Raw genomic sequence first — 23,484 nt, 5'->3', positions numbered from 1 at the left:
CATAAAAGGTCTGCAATTTTTATTGTTTACTTAAAGGGACTCTAAAACCTACATTTGTGTAATGTACTGGTAAATAGCAGAAGAATTACGTTTATAGCAGGGTTCTCCTTGTTTTTTTTTTGGGAGCAGATATTTTCACTCTGCAGCATGTAAGGCGAGTCCGCTGTCATTAATCATTCCACAGGTGCAGGAGCATTGTCAGAACCCATACGTCCCTTTGCCTTTTCAACCTGGGAGGAAAGTGAAATGGTGTGGGGTGGGGGGGGGTAGCTGAACACGTCCCTAAAAAACAATTTCCCTTCCCCTTCTTCTTCTGCGCCGAATTTGTCAGGAGGGAGAACCAAGTCCAGATTAATTAGATTCCATTTTGTGGTCATCTTCGTTTTTTCCTCCTTCCATGACTCTTTTCTTTTTCTTTGTCTTGCCTACAGTCCTTACAGCCATCCCGGCACCATTTATCACGTTGCCATCTCGACAGTGCCTTCCCCCTTCCTTGCTGGGAAGCCATTAGAGCATCTCTGCATCGCGGCGGCCAGATTGCATTCCGGTCCCCACTCGCGACATTTATCATCTTTTGTCCTAACTTTTTATCTGCCCCTGCCCTGTGTGAAGCCCTATCTGCAATGCCCACTATAATGAAACACTGGGAGGTGAGGCTCAAGTAAATAACCTAATTAAACCTAGCAAACAGGGACAAAGGAGAAAAAAGCACAAAAGGCCTTTGTGAGAATGCCAGAGGAGGAACACTCACAGATGGCAGTGAGGAAGTCGAAGCAGTGATGTGGCACGATGCCCATACCACCTTCTCATCTCAGTATTTATAGTACTCCTAGTGGTGATGTTGTTTGTCCAAAGATGTCCTCTTTATGTGATTTGGACCAACATAGTATGACACCTTATCCTTTTTCCTGACAAAGCATTAATTACACATCAAGAAATGTCGAATGTGAGAAAATAAATGCCTCTGCAAGACAAGGAAATATCTCTGTGAGAAGGCCCAAAGCACTGAATAATGGGCCCTACGAGAAAATCTATCCTTCCTTCTCACTCCCTTTCACTCCTTTCTAATTCTTAGGCAAAAGTCGAGCCAACTCTGATTGGTCTCATTAGGGACAAAATGAAGAATGCCAAGCGTCATAATTATCGGCGTACTGCTGCAAACAGTATCGAGTCAATACAGCAAAATGTCAGGAGGGCATTAGTGGGCAATTATTAATCCATATCAAGCTGGGATGGACAATTTAATTATCACCTAATCAATATTTCCAGATCTTGTACAGATGTAGAGCAGTGACCGGGTGGATTGATCTGCTTTCTGAGAAGCCCTGTGTGAGGGTAGCTGGGGACAGTGGCAGGGCCGCAGTAAACAGGAACCTGCTTCTCTGCATGCATGACCAAGGGCATACGGCATCTTTTGATGATGGACGCCATCTCTGCTGTACCTGAATATGTTAGGGGAGGAAGGAAAACAAGTGGGTATGTCTAAGCTGAAAAAGCTTCCTCTCTCTTGCAGTTGTTGTTGTCGTAGGTTTTTCTGGGGGAGTGCAGTACAGTCTTGGGGAGTCTACAAGTTGTAGCGCACACTTTTACTTATATTTGCTAATTAAAGGGGACCTATTGCGCTCATTTTCAGGATTTTACTTGTATTTTGGGTTTCTACTAGGACGTTTTACATCCTTAAATGTTCAAAAAATACTTCATCTGCCTGTCTTTACTGGAAGACCTGTATTAGCCCACTGTCTGAAACGCTCAATTTCCAGGATTCTTGTCCAGGTCTTTCGTGTCTGTGCTTTTGGCGTCTCTGCACCATCATATCCTCTGTGAAAAATCACCAATAGAAGCTTCCAAACCAAAAATTACACATTCCAACATGCTCTAGCAGGAATCTGATCCAAAATCAGGGAGAAAAACAACATTGATATGAGACCACATATTGTATTAGCTTTTGGATGTAGTAATATCATAAGAGCTGTCTTTTCCTGGTTTTAAAGGCTGCATTACAGTAAAGACATGTAATTTTCTGAACTTACCAGATTGCTCTAGCTGTTTTATTATTTGATTTTACCTACGTTTTCTTGATTTCCACATTAATGACGATTATTTATCAAAAATCTCAAAGTGTACATTTTTTGTGAAAGCACCAATAGACAACCATACAATATCGTCGCAATATTGATATAGAGGTATTTAATCTGAAATATTATATTCGATTTTCTCCATTTTGCCCACCCTAATTGAAAACCACGATAACTGGTTTCCCTGACGTTAGCATGTAGCTACATGTAGCAATATATGTAATGTAAACTCGAGCAGTGATGTGCCTGAAGCAGGTGAGCATATAAAGAAATCCGTCACAAGCTGACGTCGGTTTGTCTTGAAAGTAGAAAAAACGTTCCAACTAAGATTTCAGACAGAGATTACTTTAAAATATATTGACATTATAATTTGAAACTAAGAAAAAACATAATAAGCTCCCTTCAAATGACTCATTAACCCAAATGTTTTTCTCCTGTTCTTCTTGATCCTTGTTCTTCCATTTCTACAAGCATCCCTGACCCAAGACAGGGCTCTGTGTTCATCAGAGTCTGGTGCTACTCAAACATTGTCATTTACTAGCAAAGCTCAAAAAGCCACTGCCTGGTGCAGGAGTCATGTCCTGATGAAATGGGGCTATGAATCATAAAAAAATAGGTAGTTATTTGTGTGGCTTTTATTACCAATTTTCTATAATATTCTATCATTGACAATAATATTGCTTACTTTCTGTTGGTACTCTCTGTTCTCAATGCAGCCTGAATAATTACTCTCATTGTACCTGAAACAAACTATCTCAAATAATGTCAGTCAAGCCTTTGTGCGAGTGATGAAACAAAATGAATGCTGTGTAACAGGCCCTTGTGGATTTCAAAGACACCACACAATGAAGCATGGCAAAACGAAAGTGGCTGTCTTCCACGAGATAGCAGTCATCTTGAGATAAGAATACCGTCTCATGGTTCTGTTTTGCTTTTTTGTTTGCTATTATTGTGACTCCCATCTCCATCCCTGAATCGCTTTAGTCACTATGCAACCAATTGATTACTACTAAGTTGCCTGGACCTGGGTGATTTTCACTGCTTATTGCCTCACTGTCTGTTGCAATGGATTACGATTTTAACATAAGATTGCATTTTCGGCTCACTTTTTCTTACCCGGCGCACATTATAAACCTGCATTATTCTTTCATTTTTTCCCTATAATGCTTCAGTTTCCATTTACTATAATAATACCAAAAGCCAGAGTGCTTCCCTTTGTGCACGCCACTAAAAACTCACTTAATACATGAAGACGTGCAATGTTCACTCCAAGCTTTTATAGAAGTTGCCTGAAGTTGAACTCAACGTCTGATACTTTACAGGCAGAAGTTGACTTTTTTCATTGTGTGTGACAAGAGACTTGAAGTTAGATCAGAAGGGGTGACATTCAATCCAAAATACAATATCTTTAATCTGTTTACCTTTGACTTTCATTACCACATTTAAGATCCTTAAAAAATGGTTGAGATTATTTCATAAGATGTCAGGAACCTTATCATATCTGTAGGATTAAAGTTGTAGACTCCCAGATTACTTTTTGGAAATTATCTTTGAGCTTTGCAGAAGGAGAAGAGTTGTGACTAAGCAGTGAAGGAACATAAAAGAAATCCCCGTAACTCAGATTTGCCTTTCCTTCATTCCTATCACCTTATCTGGTTCGAATGCCTTTGAAAGTCAATCCATCCATTCTTTCAGTTAATCTCCATCTAAGCTCTTTTCTCTCCCGTCTTTCTTTTTCTTTTCTATCTACCTACTCCTAATCTCTGTGTCCCATGATATTTTGAGATTCAATGTCTGTGGCAGGTCTGATTGTTAATCTGACCCTTACCTATACTTTCCTTGTGGCTCACTTATTTTAAATTTAAAGGAACAGTTCAGCCCAAAATCAAAAATACACATTTTCCTTCTTACTTGTCGTGCTTATTATCCGTCTGAATTGTTATGGTACAAGCTGCAGAGTGTTGGAGATATCGGCCATAGAGATGTCTGTCTTGTAACAAAAAAAAATTCATTTGAAAAACTCAACAGCGAAAATTATTTTTACTCAAGGTAATCCACAGACCTTGTCGTGAGCAGTTTTATGTAGGAATTATTTTCTTTCTACCGACCTACACCCGCCAGCTGCATCACTATGCAGAAGAAAGCGTGCTTTTCCTTAACAGAACAGAGGCTCGTGCTTGTGACAGTGCGAGATGTAAACATAATGGCGTCCTCCTCGGCTGGGCTGTAATGTGGACTAGCTCAGTGGGGCTAGGCGAGCTAGCAGCAGTCTGCTGTGAGATGATACTGTTTGTGGGTGTACTTTTTCGAAGGACAATAGGCCCTACATAAAGCTGCTCACAACAAGGTCTGTGGATTACCTTGAGAGACCTGGTCATAATTCCTGGAGAGAGAGATGTTTTTCAAATGTATTTTTTTTTTTTTTTTTTGCCATCTAGTCCTATTATTGGAGAGAAGGTATCTCTGCGACCGAAATCTCCAACACTCGGCAGCTCACATCAAAACAATCTAGATTAATAAATAGCGCGGCAGGTAAGAGGAAAAACACGTATTTTTGATTCTGGGGTGAACTGTTCCTTTAAGGCATCTTACTAAGTACTTTGACTATCTTCTCTGGAAACAAAGTTGTTGTTTGTATATTGTGTCTACAGCACTTAACTACGGCAGACATCACAGAATATGGTTATTTTTAGCATCGGTCGAAGTGGATTATCCAGACCATCTGATCAGTAGTGCTCTTTGGCAGTAATGGAGAATAAAAGCATATTATTACAGATATGCCATATTTTCCATCTCTTGGTTCCATTAGGTACCCAATATGTGTGTGTAGAACACAATACTACTTTTATACATGAATACTGCACAGACTATGAATATATGCAAGACAGTGCATAGCTGCTGGCTGTTGCCATCATATACATACATACTACATGCCCGAGGAATGTGCACATATTGGATGCTGTGTGTGTGGGAGTGTGAACAATAAAAATGAATGTACTTGCATATGCATGCATGGTTGTGCATACTACAGCATGTGTCAAATTGTACCACCTTGTGAAAACCCCCTTAGATCATAATGCCTTTAACTTATTGTCATTATCTTATTTTTGTGTGCATACACATTTAAATGTGCATATAAAGGCAAATAAGTTACACTTATTTTTACACACATGTATTTGATGCACACTGAAAGCAGTTTGCTTACAACACGCATCTCATCGAGGCCTTTCAGTAGCACTTTGCTACCTGCTAACTGACTAATGTCTCCTGGGCGTTCCCAGTCTCCTCCCACCGGAGTTGGTCAAAGACTCCAATAAGGCTGTCCCCGTGGGACTTAATGGCAAAACTACAGCTTATCCTTTCTGTGGACATCTCTCCCTGAATAATCACAACGGGGGGAAAGCACAGCCAATTAAATTGCGCCGTGTAATGAGAGGCAGCAGCTCATGCGGTGTGAAATTTCTGTCAGTGGCAGGAAGGAGACCGAGCAAGTGAAAGGGAATCTCTTCAAGACTCTCTGATCATGTGTTATTTTTTCCTCTCTCCGCGGGGCATGAGCAGGAGAGTGGGAAAATCTTATTTAGATAGTGTACTTAAAGAAATCCATGTAGGCATAAATCCTGACATCATCGAGTCTGCTCAAACAGCCTTCTCCCCTCTTCCCCCACGTACCCCCCAGTACGTGCTCTCTTGTACTAACTATCAGACTGAGGGAGAGATAAAAGTGGGGAGATGAGTGGATTAGAGGATGACTGCATAAGGATTGAGTGAGATCGAACTTGAGAGGCCCAAAAGTTTGTGATGAAATATGTCAGACTGCGTGTTGGCCTTAACTTAATTTGGCGCAAGGTAGGAAAACCAGATGTGGCCCTTTCGAGGCAAATGACCACTCCAAATTCTACTGTCAACCCTCTGTTGTACATTAATTATCTACACTTAACTTGAAATATCCTTCATCATGACTCAAGTGATGGAGGGGATTGTGGTAATTAATTAGTTGATGAGAGAATGATGAATGACATGAAAGACTGCACCAAGGGAGTGTTAAAGCTAAGGGGGAACAGACTTCATGGATGTTATGATGGATGCTGTGTAAACGGCTCATAAATGTCCAGGGACCTTTTGGTAATCGTGTGTGTATGCATGTGTGTGTGAGAATGCATACTCCATGTTCCGAGGCGTGATGGGACGGGCACTTAGAGCGCTGTGCCATTAGAAACAAGACCTTGGCTCAGTTTCAACTGGAAAAGCCTATGGGTCTGGCTGTGGCGTGAGAGCATTTTCGCCTCTCAATGGAGGCTTTCACTCTCATTTGCCATAACTAATAAACCACACTAAAGCTGTGTGTCACAATAAATCTCAGCTCCTCGAATGGCATGACTCACTCGGTGGCGCAGAGAAGCCAAATGGGGAGCAAGCGTAAGTCGGCGAGTGTGTGAATAAGTGCGCAAGAGAGTGAGTTAATGAGTGAGTGAGCAAACAAACAAGTGAGAGGGCGGAGTGACAGAAAAGAGTGACAGATGTAGTGTGTGAGAGAGTATTAGGTGAGAAAGACGGCTCTCCAAAGACGGACTTTGAGCACTCACTCCATCACTCTGCTGAATGTAAATCAACTGTGACAAGAGGAGCTTAGGGCATAAAGATTCCCAATCGGCGTCAAGCATTGGAGAGTGCTGTAGGTAAGAAGGTGGGGATGTAAGCTTTCTGGCTGGGACTGAGAGATTGCCCCGAGGCACTCCATGGAGATGAATGGTTTAGACCATTAACCCCACCGCAGAATCTCAACATACCCCACAGGCACACAAATGTGCTGTGCCGAGATCAGTGCAATGCGTCGCGCTCTACGGACCCCTGGAGTGAGACCAAAGCTCCAGCCTAGGGCCAGGTGTTACCCACACGAGCTCACATGCACGACCACACACACACACACAGACACATGAATTCGGAGGCAGATAATTCAAAAATGCTTTTATAACTGAACTGTTATGTACTATAAAAGTGCAAAAAACACATTCCTTCCCTCCTAACACATAAATCCAAAGAGGCAAGATGTTGGTCTCTTGAACAAAGTGATGCATCCAGTAATATCTGTGGCTCTTTTACTCTGTATTCAAGAATAATTAGTTAATAGAATGACACTTACAGAAGTCATGTAGGCTTTGTCTTCCACTTGGCTCCCTGTAATTTAAGTTCACCTATTTTGCTTATGGCACACAAAAGCCGACTGGTTCTTTGATTGATATTTTAGTTCATGCCACATGTTTAAGATATACGTTTTGATCCCAAACAGTGTTAATAATTGCTGAAATTGTAATAATGGGTCTGCTTTACTTGTACTGAATCAATTAATAAGCCGTGAAGGTACTGCAGGTGAGGTCACGCTTTAGCCAAACCTGCATTAAAAGACAATTTATTCTGGGATACCTCTATGCAGACAGTGCTTAATGAGACAATACAGAGTCGGTAGATAAATCAGCTACCATTAATGCACTCATGCACTTATCCGCCACTTACAGAATATTTTGATCTTGAACGTAATGGACTTGATCCGTAAACACTGTGCCATTTTGACCTATATTTTTGTCTTCAAAGGAGTTGAATGTGAATTTCAAAAAATCAGGCTGTCATCGTCTTCGAGCCCCCGCTCTGTATTTTAGCATGACTTCCCCGTCTTAGATTGCTGCATGTGTACATGACATGTACTCCGGCTCTTCATTGTTCACACTGCACACTGCGGTAAAACATCATCTGTGCAGGCAACGCTGATGTATTTCAGACTTGACTGGTCCAGTAATCCCATTACCGCAGTTACAGCATCAATCTATTAATTGCACTGTCACTGGGGCAATGTCACGAAAACACCTGCATTGTTATACAGTTCACTGGCATAGCGTATGAAGGGTGATCAGATTTAGTATATATGCCAGCAAGGCCAGAATCATGCCAAGTGTAAGCCCAGCAGATGCAAAACAGCTGGCATTGTGCTCAGCTCACCGGCTGATCCCGGCTTCAAAGGCATGCTACAAGGTACCCTTTGTGTGAGAGTGTGTATGTGTGTGAGAGAAAGAGAGTGTGTAAGTATAGACACCTAGTGTGGTGCACTGCGTTAACATGGCCCTCTATTGTTTTTTTTGGCATCTTAAAAGCTCAAAGGACTGAAATCCATACCATTTCACAATATGATAGACCTGGCCATTTCATGTAGAGGTATTCAAATATATAGATTTAGAAAAAGAGATTCTGGGAGTTTGTTCATTGCCACTCAAATGGATTTACAATTTGGATTATGGTGCTTTTGTTCTGTCAATAGTGAATGGTACAGCATGGTTAAATTGCCCCACCATTTTCAAGTCAATGTGTCTTGGAGACATAAGTGCACTTAGATATAGCGTTAGTGGCTGAGGGCTAGCCTTTAATTACCTGCATGTGGGCCTGTACAACATCTCCATATTGTATGTGATTATCTGCTTTTCTTAAGAGTGGGAGGGTCAGGAGTGTGGTGAAAATTGCTTGGCTTTTGTGTGATTCTGTGGTCTAAGTGCGAGGAAAAATGACTGCAATCCATAGATGAGGCTAATGGTCTTAAATAATACACTTGGGTGTACTTGCCAGAGAAATCGGCATTCATGGAGTTAATAATGGGCCTGATACAACCTTAAAACATAATTGCACAGCACATTGTTGACAAGGAGTTGGTACAGGCATTTTCCAGCCAAAGAAAATGATAATGACTTCTTACTCGTTTAGTTCAACCTGCGAGCAAGAAGCATCTTGCATGGCGCTGATAACATTGTTTTATCTCAGATTCCCAGTCTCGTCACAAGGTCTTCATCCAAACAACTAGATGGTAATTAAGTGCTGGCACTCTCAGCGAAGGTGTTTTCACCACTTTTTATTTGAAGTGTGAACGTGATGTGATGTTGATGCTGTTTTTAAAGATGTACTGTGCTAAGACGCGTTTTGAAATGAACGAGTGGAGCCAACAATGAGATTTCCACTTGAGCAGTGTCCGGCAGAATGATGAACGAGGCGGTAGACTCGGGGAATTGCAGTGATTTAAAGTTGGATCAAAACCGTTACAAGTTCACTTCTCCTCCCGCTTTAATGTCATTTAATGCGGACACACGAACATGTAAGCTGTGTGTGTTTACTTGTGTGTCTAATTCAATGTGTTCCAGGCTGTGTGTGTGTGTGTGTGTGTGTGGGGTGAATGTAGGCTGCAGCTCTTAAGAGTACATACTGTGCGTTCATATGTGTGTGTGCTTGAATTAGAGTGTGTGCGTGGTTTGTATGTTAGTGCTGTCTGTGTGGGTATGAGTGTAAAAGGGAATGGAATAGACTCAATTTAAATCAAATTAGCATGCAGGCAAATTAAGCAGAGGGATTTAATTTGAGCTGTTGTAAAAATGCTAATTTCAGTACAGCCCGGAAGCTCATATGCAAATACAACACTATTTTACAATAATTCATATTAGGCCAGGCATGCATAAAGCACACATATTACAGCCTGATGTCATCTGGGGAATTGCGTATCATTAGCTTTCGGACTTGCTACAAGGTGATTCTGTTTAGGGGGGTGCACGTGCATGTAATTAGGACCACTCTATTCATCTGAGACTCTTCGTGTGTGTGCATACTTAGGTATACTTGTCCATCCCAACATGCATCTCCCTGATTTTTTTTTATATGTTCTAACAGATATACAAAACACCACTACAAATCAAAGTAATGATCATCTGCATTCCATCCACAAAACACTACAAGTGACTTTAACACAGGCAGATGCTGTTGGATTGTTACTGCAGAACTACAAAACAAATTACTCCTCACAGAGCAATGGATGCTTCTGGATCATAAATGTGTAGCTTGTGCCTAGATATCTCTTTAGAGAACATATGGGGAACGGGTTTCTTTCACAAAAAGGAGAACACGCCTGAGTCCAATTTTAAGTCGGTGGAGAAGGAGAGAAAAACTTCTATACTGATTATAAAGGGGAACTACAGCCATTTTAAAATTTCATACATGTTATTCCTACGGTCTAAGACTGTCCAAAAATATCAGTAAACATAAACAACTCTCTCAACTGCAGCGCTAAAATAAAATAAGTGATGTCATAGAATAAGCTCATTTAGGTAGGTTTAAAAAAGCTCTGTGACATCACAAGTTTGAGACTTCTCTGGTTTCTGGCTTCAGAGAGAGCAGCTCATGTTCACAAATATTGAATGAACTTTCCTTAGCCATGGAAATAATATATTGGAATTTTTAATTTCAGCTGCTGTTCCCCTTTAAATGTCACTATCTTCATGTTGTTGCATTAAAATGTGACTAACTCTGCCCCCATCCTACCCCTATCTTGCGTTTCCCACACTGCAGTGGCTCAAAAGAAGTGCAGTGTCAATAGACAATTTGCTGTTTTTCATCCCATGTGGTTCACCTTTGATTGCTGGCTCAAAAGGATTTGCACATACATTTGAGGCGCGAGGCATTTGCATGCTTCTGAATACATGGCTGGCTGTAAATAGTGAGAGAGAGATGAGGTTTGGGTGTTAACATCTTAATGTTTAGAGAGGCTGGAGGGGCCTGTCGATACTCATTTGACGTGTTAAAGAGAAGCATGCTGGCTCGCTGGGACTCACCATGCCATCCACCAGCGTGGAGAGGAATCAATTAAAGCACTATTAGGGCCCAGGGTTTGACATGGTCTGACGCAGCATGGGGTAGAAACCGGTGGGTGTTTTCCCTGCCGATGTATCTTGGCATATTTCAATAAGCATATTTATGAAGCTGTATATTTGATGTGAATTTGCTCATTGAGAGAGAGAAAAATAAACAGTCAGCAGTTTTGACTTTTACAGTTCAGCTAATGTAGCTCAATTAGTATAGGTCAATGTGTTGCATACTGTAGTCCAATCACAAAACGATGCCTGGGGGAAACTTTCTACTTCCACGCATTGAATTGAAACACACACTAACTTCTAACACCAGTTTTTTCCTTTCCTCATTTTAGTGTCCGACTCATGAAACAATCTATCGAGTTAATGAACCGCCAAGTTATTTAGTGCCGATGCCCACACCAAAGTTTCAGCCTGATTCATCCCAGCCCAGGTGGACATGCTAAATGCCTCCAGCTCTCCTCTCATTCTCCGACGCTTCCCTTTTTGCATTACTGTTGAGCAAAACGACACAGAGGAATTGTTTGTTGCCTCCCTGCTCTTCCTCTCGCGCGCTCTGTCCCCTTGGCTCACCGGGGACAATTATGCCCTTCTTTCAAGCTATTGCCAAGCCCAATTTGCCACACAAATTAATTGGTCCGCATTTGAAGAGCGAGGGGGACAGGGTGAAGGAGAAAACGAGAGGGAGAGCAACAGAGAGAGATGGCCAAAGACAAAACAATGACGGAGTGAAAACAAACCAACAGACCAAACAGTGAAACATAGCTACACAACCCTCTAAGATCATTTTTGATTCTATCATGTTCTTCCCAGCTACACTCAGGTCTCACTTGGAAACACTCGCAGAAAGAACAAATTTGGTAGCACTCCCATTAACACATTAACAGCTATGTGTGTTTGTTCGGGGGCCTGATTGGCATTTTTCTTGAGAGGGGGCTGCAGTGTCCACTGTGTGGGGTGGCGAGTAGGACTGGCTCCGAGGATCGTGCCATCTGTTGAGCAGGCCGACTCAGCCATTTTCTTGCTCTCACGTGTCTCATATCCTCCACCATGTCCGCAGCCGGAGGCTAGCTCACGCCCAAATGGAACCAGAGCACCAACAGAGGGCAGCTTTCCCTTTGGAAATGCAACCCGAGTTTTGGTGCTGGGGTTTAGTCTGGAGCAGAGTGGAGGTCTTTTTGGTCCTCAGCACACACCACAGATGGGGAGAAAGCCCCAGAGTGTCTGGGCTGGGCATGCAGTAGCACAGTGGAGGAAATTAAGGAGCCGCTCAGTCGCTGGAAGGGGCTATTGCACTGCTTCCAAACAGCAAGGGGACAAGGTGGGGAGAAGACAAAGACGCAGGCGGAAACACATTAGAAAGAAAAAGCCCAAATAAGAAATGAGGAGAAAATTGGCAAGAGAGCGATTAGGAAGAAAAACAATAGAAAGGAGTTAGGAAGGGGAGGAACTAACACGTGCATGTGGGAGATCAGGCAGCGCAGGAACAGAATGGTGCAAATATAAATCCCTGGGCTAATATGCACTGCTTGGAGTGGTTCTGGCTGTGAGCACACACTTGCTCTCTTACCTCGGTTGCAGACAGGACACGCACCTCATCCCTGTGACCTCCCTAACTCCCACACACCCCCTCAGTCATTAACAGACAGCCACTGTGGCTACCTCATGATAAGTTTGTTTTGGCTTTGAAATGATGACCCAGCACAGCTGTTTAAGTAGGGTATGAGGTAGCAGCAGCTGCTCACAGCCAGACGGCTAAAGGAAGGAAATTAATGGGGGGTTCTGGGGGGATGGTGAGCACAGAGGCGTCAAGATTTGGGGCCCGTTGACTGCACTTGTGCAGGGCTCTGTTACATTTGTGCTCAAATGTGTCTGTGGAATGTCTGGACACGCGAGAGTGGAAGTTTTGTCATGACAGTTGTCTGAGGCAAGGTTTTGGCAATAGTGTGGGGGGGGGGTTCTCATCAAATGCTGTTATGTAAATTCACACTAGACTGTGGAAGATGGGAGTTTCTGAAAAGATAACTACTAAAGAGCCCCCTCAGTGGTAACGTTTATCGACTGTTAATGCCGTTTTGGGAAGGTCCCGTAATTAAATTGTGTCAATAAATCCTGGAGCTGCACATAAAACGGGGGATAAACGGAGAATACATTTCTCCGCTTGCCTCTTCCCCGCTGTGAGACATATGTGGCGGGAGGCAGAGAAGAAAAATAAAACACATTTGAACAGATTGCAGGGAACATTTCTCAAGCACAAAGTTGTGAATCTCTCCCATCAATTTCACTTTGCGTGGCTCCGTTGTATATGACCTTGGGTGAATGATCCCTTCAGTCAGAGATATTCAGCTGAACTGAGGGGATTTCAGATGGTGCAAAGGGAGCAATAAAACTTTTATTCATCCCTCTGTGACTCCAGAAGCTAATGATTCATGGATCTTAGTGTAAAAAAAAAAGAGAGAGGGCAGGAGGGGGTGGGGGTGGGGGGTGCTGTGGTGCAGGACCAGAGCTCAATGAGGTTTGAAAACTGTTGTCACACATCAATGGGCAGGTGTCTGATGTCAAGTAACTCAATTCCAATGACTTCTCATGATGAGATTCTTGGCTGAGGTCTGAGCGTTTCTGGTTCACATGGCAGTTTTTGCAGCAGAAAAAAAAAAGTCGTTGGGAAATAGGGACTTGAACACATTTTGATAGTTTGGTGAGATGAACATTAGAGATGGAGAAGCAGAGTTTCATTGACACAGGATTCCTCCAAACTTGTTTCAAGATATATAAAAATACTTTGCTTGGAATAATATTTTGTGTATCACATGGTCCCACCCCCCATTACCTCATTTCATTCATAAAATGTCAAAAGTGAGTTTACTGCATCCTATTGTCCCAAAGGCGTCCTGGGGAATCTCTCTGTTCATCCCAAACATCTTTTCTATTGTCGCTGTGAAAACATGACACCATTCGAGCCAGGCCATGGTTTTGAGCCTGCTCAAAACTGATGTGACACAACAGGAAAACAGCGGCCACTGCCATCAGTGGATGTCATCTTATTTGCTGATAGGCCCGTGGCAGTCAACAAGGCCATGATGTCTGGCCAATAAATCGGTGCATCCCTAGTTGAGATGTCACAGAACTATCTTGTGCGTACGTGAACATTTGAACTCAGATTTAAGGTGAGCACGGACAAAATGTTCCCCCTTCAGCAGTCTTCTAGTGTCAGACTCTGCACATACATTATTCTGCGCAGCGAAGGTCATTTTTGAGTGAAGAGGGACTTTGATATTTTTTATACGATGAATGATAGAGATTCTGTATTTCTCCCACTATTTTCATTATTCACAGAGTGGCCTTAATTTATTAAAATGTAACTGAAATGAATTTTACATTTGGATTTTGAGATTTAAATAAAGAGACTCTCTTATATCTGTAGTAGTGATATCACCCCAGTGTATCAGCAGTCTCATCTTAATGAATACCAGCAAGTGTGTTTGATGAAGATTTCTGCATTTCATAAAGTGTTTCGGTTGCATGTGTGTTACATCAAGTATTGATGTGTCTGATGATGTTCAGTGAGGGGAAAAAACAAAAGCAATCCCACCCTTGCCACCCCACCCCCAACCCAGCAGGACACAACACTTGAGGCCCACGTGAAAGCCAATGGTCCACTTACTTTGAGCGTCGGCGAGGTGGAGGAACAGACCCAGGACAAGCAGCAGCGGCAGCAGCAGCGTGGGTCTGGCTCTGTGCATGGTGGGACAGCTTGGCACCAGCATGCTTTGGCAGCCTCGGTGGCGCTGGCTCACAGAGCCCTGTGAGTCAGTCTGGTCTGATTTCTCAGATGCAGGGTATTCACAGCCTATGCAAGGCAAGGAGGGATGGGGAGAGGAAGAGGGAGAGGGAGGGAGGGAAAAATGGAGAGAAAAAGAGAGAGAGGGACTGAATGAAACAAAGCTGTTTGGCTCCACGGGTTTTATCTATCCCTGCACATTTCTGACATACCCCCACACAGCCTCGGCTGGAGCTGACAGAGGATAGGAAGAGGCTGATGTGCTCACAGGGTATGTTCTGACAGTTCTCTAAATGGAATAGTCACTTCACACAATGCGTGTGCACGTGTGCATGAGAGGGAGAGCGATAGAGAGTGCAAGAGAGAGAGGAAGAAAACCACACAGATGAAAGGGTGGACTAATAAGATTTTGTCTTCACAGCTTTGGTCGCGAGCACCAATTAAACGCGCTGTATAATAAGAGTACATTTTAAGTCCGCCTAAGATCAGTGTTGATATCTGTTTCACATAAAAAGCGCCTCTGTTGCATGTGGGGAAGTACAGGAAATATTCATAAATGCTGAAAGCAATTTCATAGCTCTTCAGTCAGGAGTTAAAGTAAATTCAAGCACTGAGAGACTTTCTTAAAAGACAATACAAGAAATAAATGCTGTCTTTCAGTTACATCATGATAGACGCATTCAATAAACCAACTCATATTTATGCCCCTCACACCACACGTAATCCATAATAGATGCTTTAATAGCTCTAAGTGCTGATACAAAGTGATGGAGCAGCTTAGCTTTAGCACACACTCTTTTTCCAGCGCAGCTCAAACAACAAATGAAATCTATAAGACAGAGTGGCCAAGTGTTGCCATTCATGTTTCAGCCCTTTATCGAAGGGCCACTACATTGGCTGTGAAAATCAATGTGATACAGTGAGCTAGTATTAGCCGCAGACCGGCTCTATCCCTTGTCATCCATTTGCTTAAGTCAGAGCTTGATCCTTAGTGATGGATGCTCTGCGGTAGTCTTCGGCTCGTAACACAGCTCCCAGCTAATCCAAGTGTGTGAGCTTTGATGACACACTGTACTGCTGGTTAGCATGCCGGCTAGTCTGCCCGCATTGTCCTGCAGGATGCTGTTGTTTCAGCTGCGGCGACCGGTTGAAGGCCGACCAGTGCATGGTCTGCGTACCGTGACATTTCTGACACTTTATGTAGCATGAGATCAAACACACGACATGTCAGATCTCTTGAAGTTTTGGAATCTGCAGTTTCAGTAGCTGTCTGTTCTCGAGGCAGCAACTGTGCATATAAATGCTGTTGCTAGAAATAATATTTTATTGGGCTGTTTATCTGCAGATTTGACCACCACCCACTAAAAGAGAGAAAAAAAAAGGGAAAAAAGAAAAACAAGCCCCCCTAAGCCCAATCAGCAGGCCCGATGATGACAAAGTACCTCATTTCCCTGTTACCAATCATCCTCTTTCTTGCCCCTAGCTCTCCCTCTTTCATTTCTGTGGGCTGTAAATGGCAGAAAAGACGGGAAGATAGCGCACCTGTCACACTCGATTTGTGTTGGGGGGAGATAGACACGACTACCTGTCTCCAAGCGCTGCAGGGCTAGCAGCAAGCGCAAGAGCGGGGGACGTGTGGCGAAGGGAATCAATTTGAGGCAATCTCATCCCCCGCTCACACCACCACCGACACACACACACATGCTTTCAAACACAAATGCGTATACATATACATACATTTGAGCACACTAGACAGAATTTTCACATGAGTAGTGTTTGTAGCAACTCTGAATTTGATTAGAATCAACTGAACTGAAAAAAAAAAAAAACAGAAACAGGCGTGAGGGGATAAAGCTGCAGTGTGATCGTATGTAGCGCAGGTACAGCTGTCTGTCTCCTCCGGTTATTGTTTCATGCATCTGCCCCTCCAAATCTAAGTGATAGCCTTTGAGTTAATTAATGTGTGAATTTCCATAATGACATGACATTAGGCTGCGCGCAAGAAACAGCACTCAGCAGCCCTCCCTCTCTCTATTCACGGCCGGCCTGCACACACACCCATTTCCACACACGCGCACACACAGTCAAACACACACGCTGATAGAGGCAAACAAAACCATCTGTATGTTGTGTAACCACCAGTGAGACAACCAAGAGGCCGTGCCATGTGAGTAAATACAAGGAGAAGCTAATGTAAGCACGGCTAAAGCACCCCCCGCTCCCGAAAACCTCGGTTTATACCAAAAATGAAAGCAATTATATTTAGCGTTGATTTGTGGTGTTAATTTTTACAGGAAATTGCACTGCAGATTCCTAACGTGCTATGGGGAGACAAGCCACCTGCCAGACCTGGCAGAGAAGCAGCAACCCAACTGCATTGTTATCTGACAATGGATTTTATCCCAAATACTGCAGCTTTTTTTGTATGAAAGCTTGTTTTTATGCACGCGTAATTACACGTATGAACACACACATGAGTAAAAACGATCCTCGCCATTTATCCGTATAAAAGACTCCCTCAAAGGCGGCGCCACCTTTGCCCATTTTATCCCCAACATGGCCGTTTTGTGTTGCGCTCTGCACCTTCACTTTCATACATTTGGTGGCATTGATGCTTTCCATTGAACATTTATTACAATAGACAGAAAAAACAATCTTGTCTTTCTTCCTGAGCCCCTGGTGGTATTATTGTGTTCCCATTCAGTGGTGCTTCATTCAAAGGATTTTGCTGCTGATAGCAATCATGCATTATTAAACAAAGCCTGACAACATGCACAATGTTAATTAGAAAAGGGGGGAGTGTGTGGCAAGAAAAAGAAAGGGGCTGTTGAGCTGTCTACTCTCTCTCCTTCTCCATGATCCTTATCAGAAATGTGAAAGAGAAGGAGGGTGGGATGTTTATACTCTCCATAATGGCTGGTCTCTATTCTCATTTAAGCGTGTGTGTTTGGTATTCTGGTCTATTTAGAATAGCAATATTATTGAGAAGGAAAAAAACAAAGGAATCAGTCATATTTATCTTATATTCCAGCCATACTGCAATAAACTTGTTATGGGAAAGAATGCAGGCGGAATAGTTATGAGCTCCCCAAAGTAGCAGGTTCACAACATCAGCTTCACGGCAATTTTGTCTTTCCATGTTCTCGCACATACTGTAATATTTTGGCAAACCGAGTACAAAGCAGTGGGGAACAAGTGCTGACACGAGAATGCTATCGATGGTGCCGTTTTTAACAGATCCAACATGGGCTTGAGTGGAGCAGTTGCACCACATTATGCCCATCTCTCGTGCAAGTTGACTAATTTCACTTTGGCCGGCTCCAGGGGCTTTTTAAACGGGGTGTTTTTAATTTCAGGCTCATGCACAAACTGAATTGAACTTAAAGGAAATAGCGGATTCACAGTATGTTATCCTAACAGACCAAAGCAGCCGCAAAAATGCCACCAAATCTATTAAGGCCAATTCCTCTGTAATTAGCTCAACACATGCAAGGACAAAGCAGAGCAGAACTACAGAGGATGTGATCCATACTGCACTGGGTTATAAAAAGTGGCCCAGTATCATGCCCAGCCAGGCACAGCAAATAAGAATTTGTTTCGTTTTATGAGGCAGGACTTTTCTATTTCCCTCCGGACCAGCAGAGTTAAAGAATGCAGTAATTACCCCCCCACACACGCACACTTTCAGACTACAGTGATATGCAGGGCTGTGGCAGTGAGCACACGGGGTAGGCTACTGTGTTGGTACTGCGAAGATCTCTGTGGCATCTCTTTGTCACTTTGCAGTGATGCTGAGAGAGACAGACTCCGCTTCACAAAGAGCTTCTGGAGAGTACTGACACTCTTCCTGTGAAGTTAAGCAGAAGAGTCAGGGCTGCAGTGGGCACAGATTCCACCACCTTCCTTTTGCTGTTGACATGATGTGTAATTACACTATTTTAACTCTGATTAAGGCACAGTGGCTGATGTTTAGGGAATCTGGCATAGTATTTTTAAAGAGTTGCGTATTTACTTTTGATTAACTTGAAAAAACATAGTACATCATTGCCAATATGCTTTAACAGTATTGCACCAGAGCCATTTAACGACTCTTCATTATAGCACTAAATCATAATTGAGACATTATTGCCAACTGAGATGTCATTTTAATCGTATTTTATTGTTGTTTTTCTTGTTTTATTCAGTCTCTGCTTCTTCACTGTATCTTATTTATTTGATATTTTATGCCAAAACCTGCATTAAAAACAGCATTTTAAGAATATTATAGTTATTTGAAAGCTACCAGGAAAATAAATGAGCACCTACCAGCCTTCAATGTGTCATCACACACACTATTTACAGAATACCAACAAGGATACATCATATGTCATTGTATTATTAAGCATATTTGGTTACAATATGGCTGCCTGATGTTCACAAATATTTTACTTTAGATTATTAATGAAATTGTGAAAATTATAGCTAGATTTAGAATTAATTAAATATGAAAATATGTGAAATAATTTAGCGACACACACGTCTCTTTCTCCATCTGTGTAATGGGTGTCAGTGACCTGCACTTGCCTTTTTCTTTGCTCTCTCTTTGAGCCCTTGCCCTGAGATTAATATGTTGTTCTGTGATGGCTCAGGGAATGAGCAGGGACAGGGATACTTAAGGAGTCACTTTTCCTTAAATTAAGGCCTTAAGGTCAAAGGGCATATAAAAGGGCACAGGTTGCTGTGCACTAGCACTTACCCTCATTCAACAGATTTAGTAACAGTGAAACATTGCTGCCTGTGACAGGCACCAACTCACGGTGCCCCTAGCTTTTTTTTTTTTTTTTTTTTAAACATCATATGACCAGATTTATTAAATAAGATCATCAAAGGCAGCTCCCCGACCTCATACATCAACGCCCACCCACTTCCTTTTCCAAGCCCCACTTCCTCATCAAGAGGGGTTAAATTCAGGTTAAGTCACAATGTGTTTTACATGGTCACTGCAGCCATTTCTTTTATCTTTTTTTTTTTTACTGTAGTTCTTTCTTTAATGCCACAGTGTAAAGTCTGTCACTCTCCTCACTGCATTAAGTTTCCTGAGCTTCCTTATGTGTAGTTCTTTTCTTTTCCTAACCGCTCTCCCCTTTTGTTTTTCTCTTCTGTGTGTTTTTTACTCTTTTTTTTTTTTTCATCCACCGCTACTTTCTTCTGCCCGCGATGGTGTGATTTAAGACCGAGTGACAAGGCCGTTTCTCACACATCGCTCCCGATCAGCCGGCATGTGTAATAACATCCCTCAAGCTAAGCTAAGCTATGCCCTCAAGTGCAGCCTCCACATGAAAGACCCTGACAACCACACATCAGAGGAGTTTATTTGCTTTACTTATTTATTTACTCCCCCCCACCCACCACCACCACCACCACCATCACCCCTCCCTCCTCGCCTCCCCTGACCTCCCTCAAACAAGCCTCCCACGGTCATAAACTATCCTTCGGGTGGTACCGCCTGACTTTCTGTGCGAGGAAAAGTCAGGGTTTTACGGTTCCGCCTGCGAGCCTGACTAATTTCTGACAGGCAAATGCTGCCAATGCTGTAACTGATGTCTCTGCTTATATCTTGTTTTCTTATGAATGATCACCCAACATGAAACGCACAGCGGGAAGCTAATTGCATCTGATGACATTTGTCTGTCTAATAATTGGTTTAAAAGCACCTGCTGCGGCTGTAGGACAAGGAAGCTATCACAATCCCATCTCAGATGTGTGTCCGTTGCAAATTAGCGGCAGGAAATTTCAAAGCCATTCCTCCCTTTTTTTTGTTGGCAAAACGATCTGGATTTTGAAATGTCACACCACAAATAGAGTAAAATAGCATTTATTCACCTCGCTCGCGAACACTGTTATTAATCAAATAATATCGTCGAGTCTTTTATGTGTCTCCAATTTCATGCAAAATGCTTGCCGCCGTATATAGACGTTACACATTGTCATAGAGCGCACACTGCTGTAAAAACAAGTTTGTGCCAGAAAACACGGGTCAAGGAGAGGATGTTGCAATTTGAAAACTATTACCTTGTTTGGGTGCAAAGAGCAAGGTTGTGTCCTCATGAGAATTCAGCCCACCCAAACTGACCTTGAGCACACACTTTAGTGACTAAAATCGCCACGTAGCATCAGCTCGCAAACACTCCTCCTCCTCCTCCTTCTCCCACTCATTCTGTGTGTGCTCTTTTTGTTTTCAACAGCCTCTCCTTGACTTTTCTCTCTACCTGGTCTACCTCACCACTTGTTCTCTCTCTCCCTCTCTCCCTCTCTGTTTCTCTCTCTTCACCCATCTTTCTCTCTCGTCCCATTCCTCTCGCTACGTTCCCCAGCAGCTGTTGGGTTCAGATGGATGGTCCCCACAGTGCAAGACCCTGACCTGCAGTCTAGTGACTGATTATCCCAGTGCCCTGTTGTGCTGCTCCCTGAAAGCATACCAACACAGTGCACACACAGGCAGACACAAACAAAAACACACACACACACAAGGTTACATAGCTATTGGGGAAGCTTTGAGGACACTGAGGAGTTTAGAGAGGGAGAAAACACAACATATTTCATCTTTGTCTGCATGTTGGGATCACGTCCTTTGACCTTGATGACACAGGTAAACATATTACCTGTTGAACTCTAATGGGCGCCACTAATGTCTTTTCAATGGGTGGCAGATAAAACCAGTACCCAACACAATCAGCCTTTGGGTGAGCGTGTGAGCTGTGTAAACTATTCAAATGATTGCCTGCTTGTTGAGCGGCCTTCTCTCGTGCTATGTTTGCTTGTCACAGTGTGGGTGGCTACTATAGTACAAGCATGTGCCACTTGGGTCGTGCTTGACCTTGCGCATCAGCATTTAGTACAAGGGAAAAAACTTGTTATCATACAAACAGGCTGAATCTTGGGGAGTCTATTGTTTCAGGAGCAGAGTGTGTGGCAGGATGGGGGGGAAATGAGGAAAAAAATGGTAGACGCAGCAGCAGCAGCAGCAGCAGCCAACCTGGAATGGCTGGGATTAAATTTATGCCGCATGAACAGGGGAGGGCTAAATCATGTTACATATTATGAACCAGAAAGAAAAGGGGGAGTGAGGGGAGGGTGGAGCAGAGGGGTGGAAATATAATGGATAAGGGGAGCAACGAGGCAGAGAGGGAGAGAGGTGGTGAGAGAAAGGGGAATGTGGAGGGGAGAGGAAGGAAGGAGGCGAGGATGTAGGGAGGGAGAGGAGAGCTCGCTGTAGGGTAGAGAGGCAGAGGGAGGGAAGCAAGGGAATGTGCCTCACTGCCAGCTTTTCTCACGCTCCGTCTGTGCTTGTACGCCTAACAGAGGCAGCGCGAGAGAGATGGAAGAGAGGAAAGACAGATCGAGAGAGAAAAAGCAGGCGCTGCTGAAGAGCAGATGATAGTGGCGAGGCCATTCTGACAGTCTAAAGGTATTGTTTCCTGAAGGGAGGGAACTAGAGAGGGGACAGCAGGTGAAGAAATGAGAGAATAAGAAACATGCAAACTCTCCTCACTCTCAAACGCACAAAGCTCAGGTCCGTATCTAATTGTATAGATGCAGCCTAAAACACAAAACTCCTACACATACATGCTCACAAATGTAAACTCAGGAATTCATGTGCACAAATAGACACATACAAGCAGAGAACAGGCACGCATACCCTTTGCACCACATGCTCCTGGCACTTTGACATCTACCCCCAACACAGCAACGGTCTGTGGGAGGATGAATAATCTCACTTCCGTGAGGCAGAGAAAATGAGAGAGAGGAAGGAGGGTGAGAGGGAGGTTGTTCCCAGCCTGAGCTCATGTCGTTTTATGGAAAGTACAGAGCCCTCAAACAGACAAAACAGCATTCCACTGCCACTCGCCGACATGGCAGAAAGCATCACAACAGACTTCTATTGAAAATAACTGAATAATACAGCACTGGGAATTGTGTTGCCCCCTAATACATATGGCATAAGTCAACGACAATATGCCTCCTTATCTTTTCGAAACAATTGAACACCAAGGTACATTGTGCAGCGGTGACATTTTAGTGGCTTTTGTACACAAGCCAAGCCGTTTGGTATGTAAATGCACTACTTAGGCGTACATGAAGGATGTAAGGAGGCGCTTGGGGCATACACGCTACACTCATAGGGCAGCAAAATAATTAAAATGCCAAGTGTCTCCCATTATCTAAATGCTAATTTGCCTTGATATACCCTGAGCTAAAATGTAACGCCACATTATGGTTTGCTGTACTGCGCTAAGGCAATGGCGGGTGAACTTCCCTTCAATTAGCCTAGCATACTGTATGCTATCTGTTGCCTAAGGTGATGCGTCGGATGTTTCAATAACTGCACTCATGATGTGGCCTTAGCAACAGGCCATGTGGATTTCTCATGGGCAGCTGATCTTTAGATATCTAATCTAAGCTAAATTAAAGAGTGAAAATGTTGCTTTGTTTAGGAATGATTTGTGTTGCTATGTCAGTTTTATCAACAGGCTTCAAATGTTGCATAAATGTCATCCTGTCTCACTGTTGTCTGAGTGTCTGCAGCGCTGGTCAAACTGGTGCTCATGAGGACACTGACAGGGATTCTTGTTTTTCAGTGTATTATGGACACTGGTGTTTTTGCCATGACTCAGACTTGATAAGAAAGCCTGAGTCAACAACTGAGAGAACAGACAGGCGGCATTAGAACCCGCAGCTTATCAAAAGCTTTTTGCATGAAAATACATCAGCGCCAACAGGGAGGGCAACGGGACAAAAAAATATTATCACAGATATGAGATGTTTTTGCTGAATACACAGATAGAGGTGAAATTGTGTTGTTTCTGCTTTTCCATCTATATCCTGATAAGACTGTCAAAGGACATGCAGGGTGGGGATGAACAGCATTTTAGAAAGCTGTTTCAATATTTCAGTGGTTCAAGTATCCTTACTAAAG

At 43.1% G+C, this 23,484-nt stretch overlaps 1 protein-coding gene across 31 annotated transcripts in view; it reads right to left on the bottom strand.

The window, feature by feature from the left end:
- LOC125884463 (receptor-type tyrosine-protein phosphatase delta-like) overlaps positions 1-23,484 on the bottom strand; it is a 427,644-nt gene that overhangs the window by 92,821 nt on the left and 311,339 nt on the right. For all 31 annotated transcript variants that reach the window (XM_049569458.1, XM_049569467.1, XM_049569463.1 and 28 more), the window contains one exon: positions 14,412-14,597. In XM_049569458.1, the coding sequence (XP_049425415.1) occupies positions 14,412-14,514 (103 nt within the window). In that variant the 5' untranslated portion in view covers positions 14,515-14,597. The remainder of the gene's footprint in view (positions 1-14,411; positions 14,598-23,484) is intronic.

This window comes from Epinephelus fuscoguttatus, linkage group LG23 (assembly GCF_011397635.1).
Source record: "Epinephelus fuscoguttatus linkage group LG23, E.fuscoguttatus.final_Chr_v1".
NCBI classification, from domain to species: Eukaryota; Metazoa; Chordata; class Actinopteri; order Perciformes; family Serranidae; genus Epinephelus; species Epinephelus fuscoguttatus.
The sequence above is the reverse complement of the archived record's forward strand: the minus strand, read 5'-3'. Positions and strand labels throughout refer to the sequence as shown.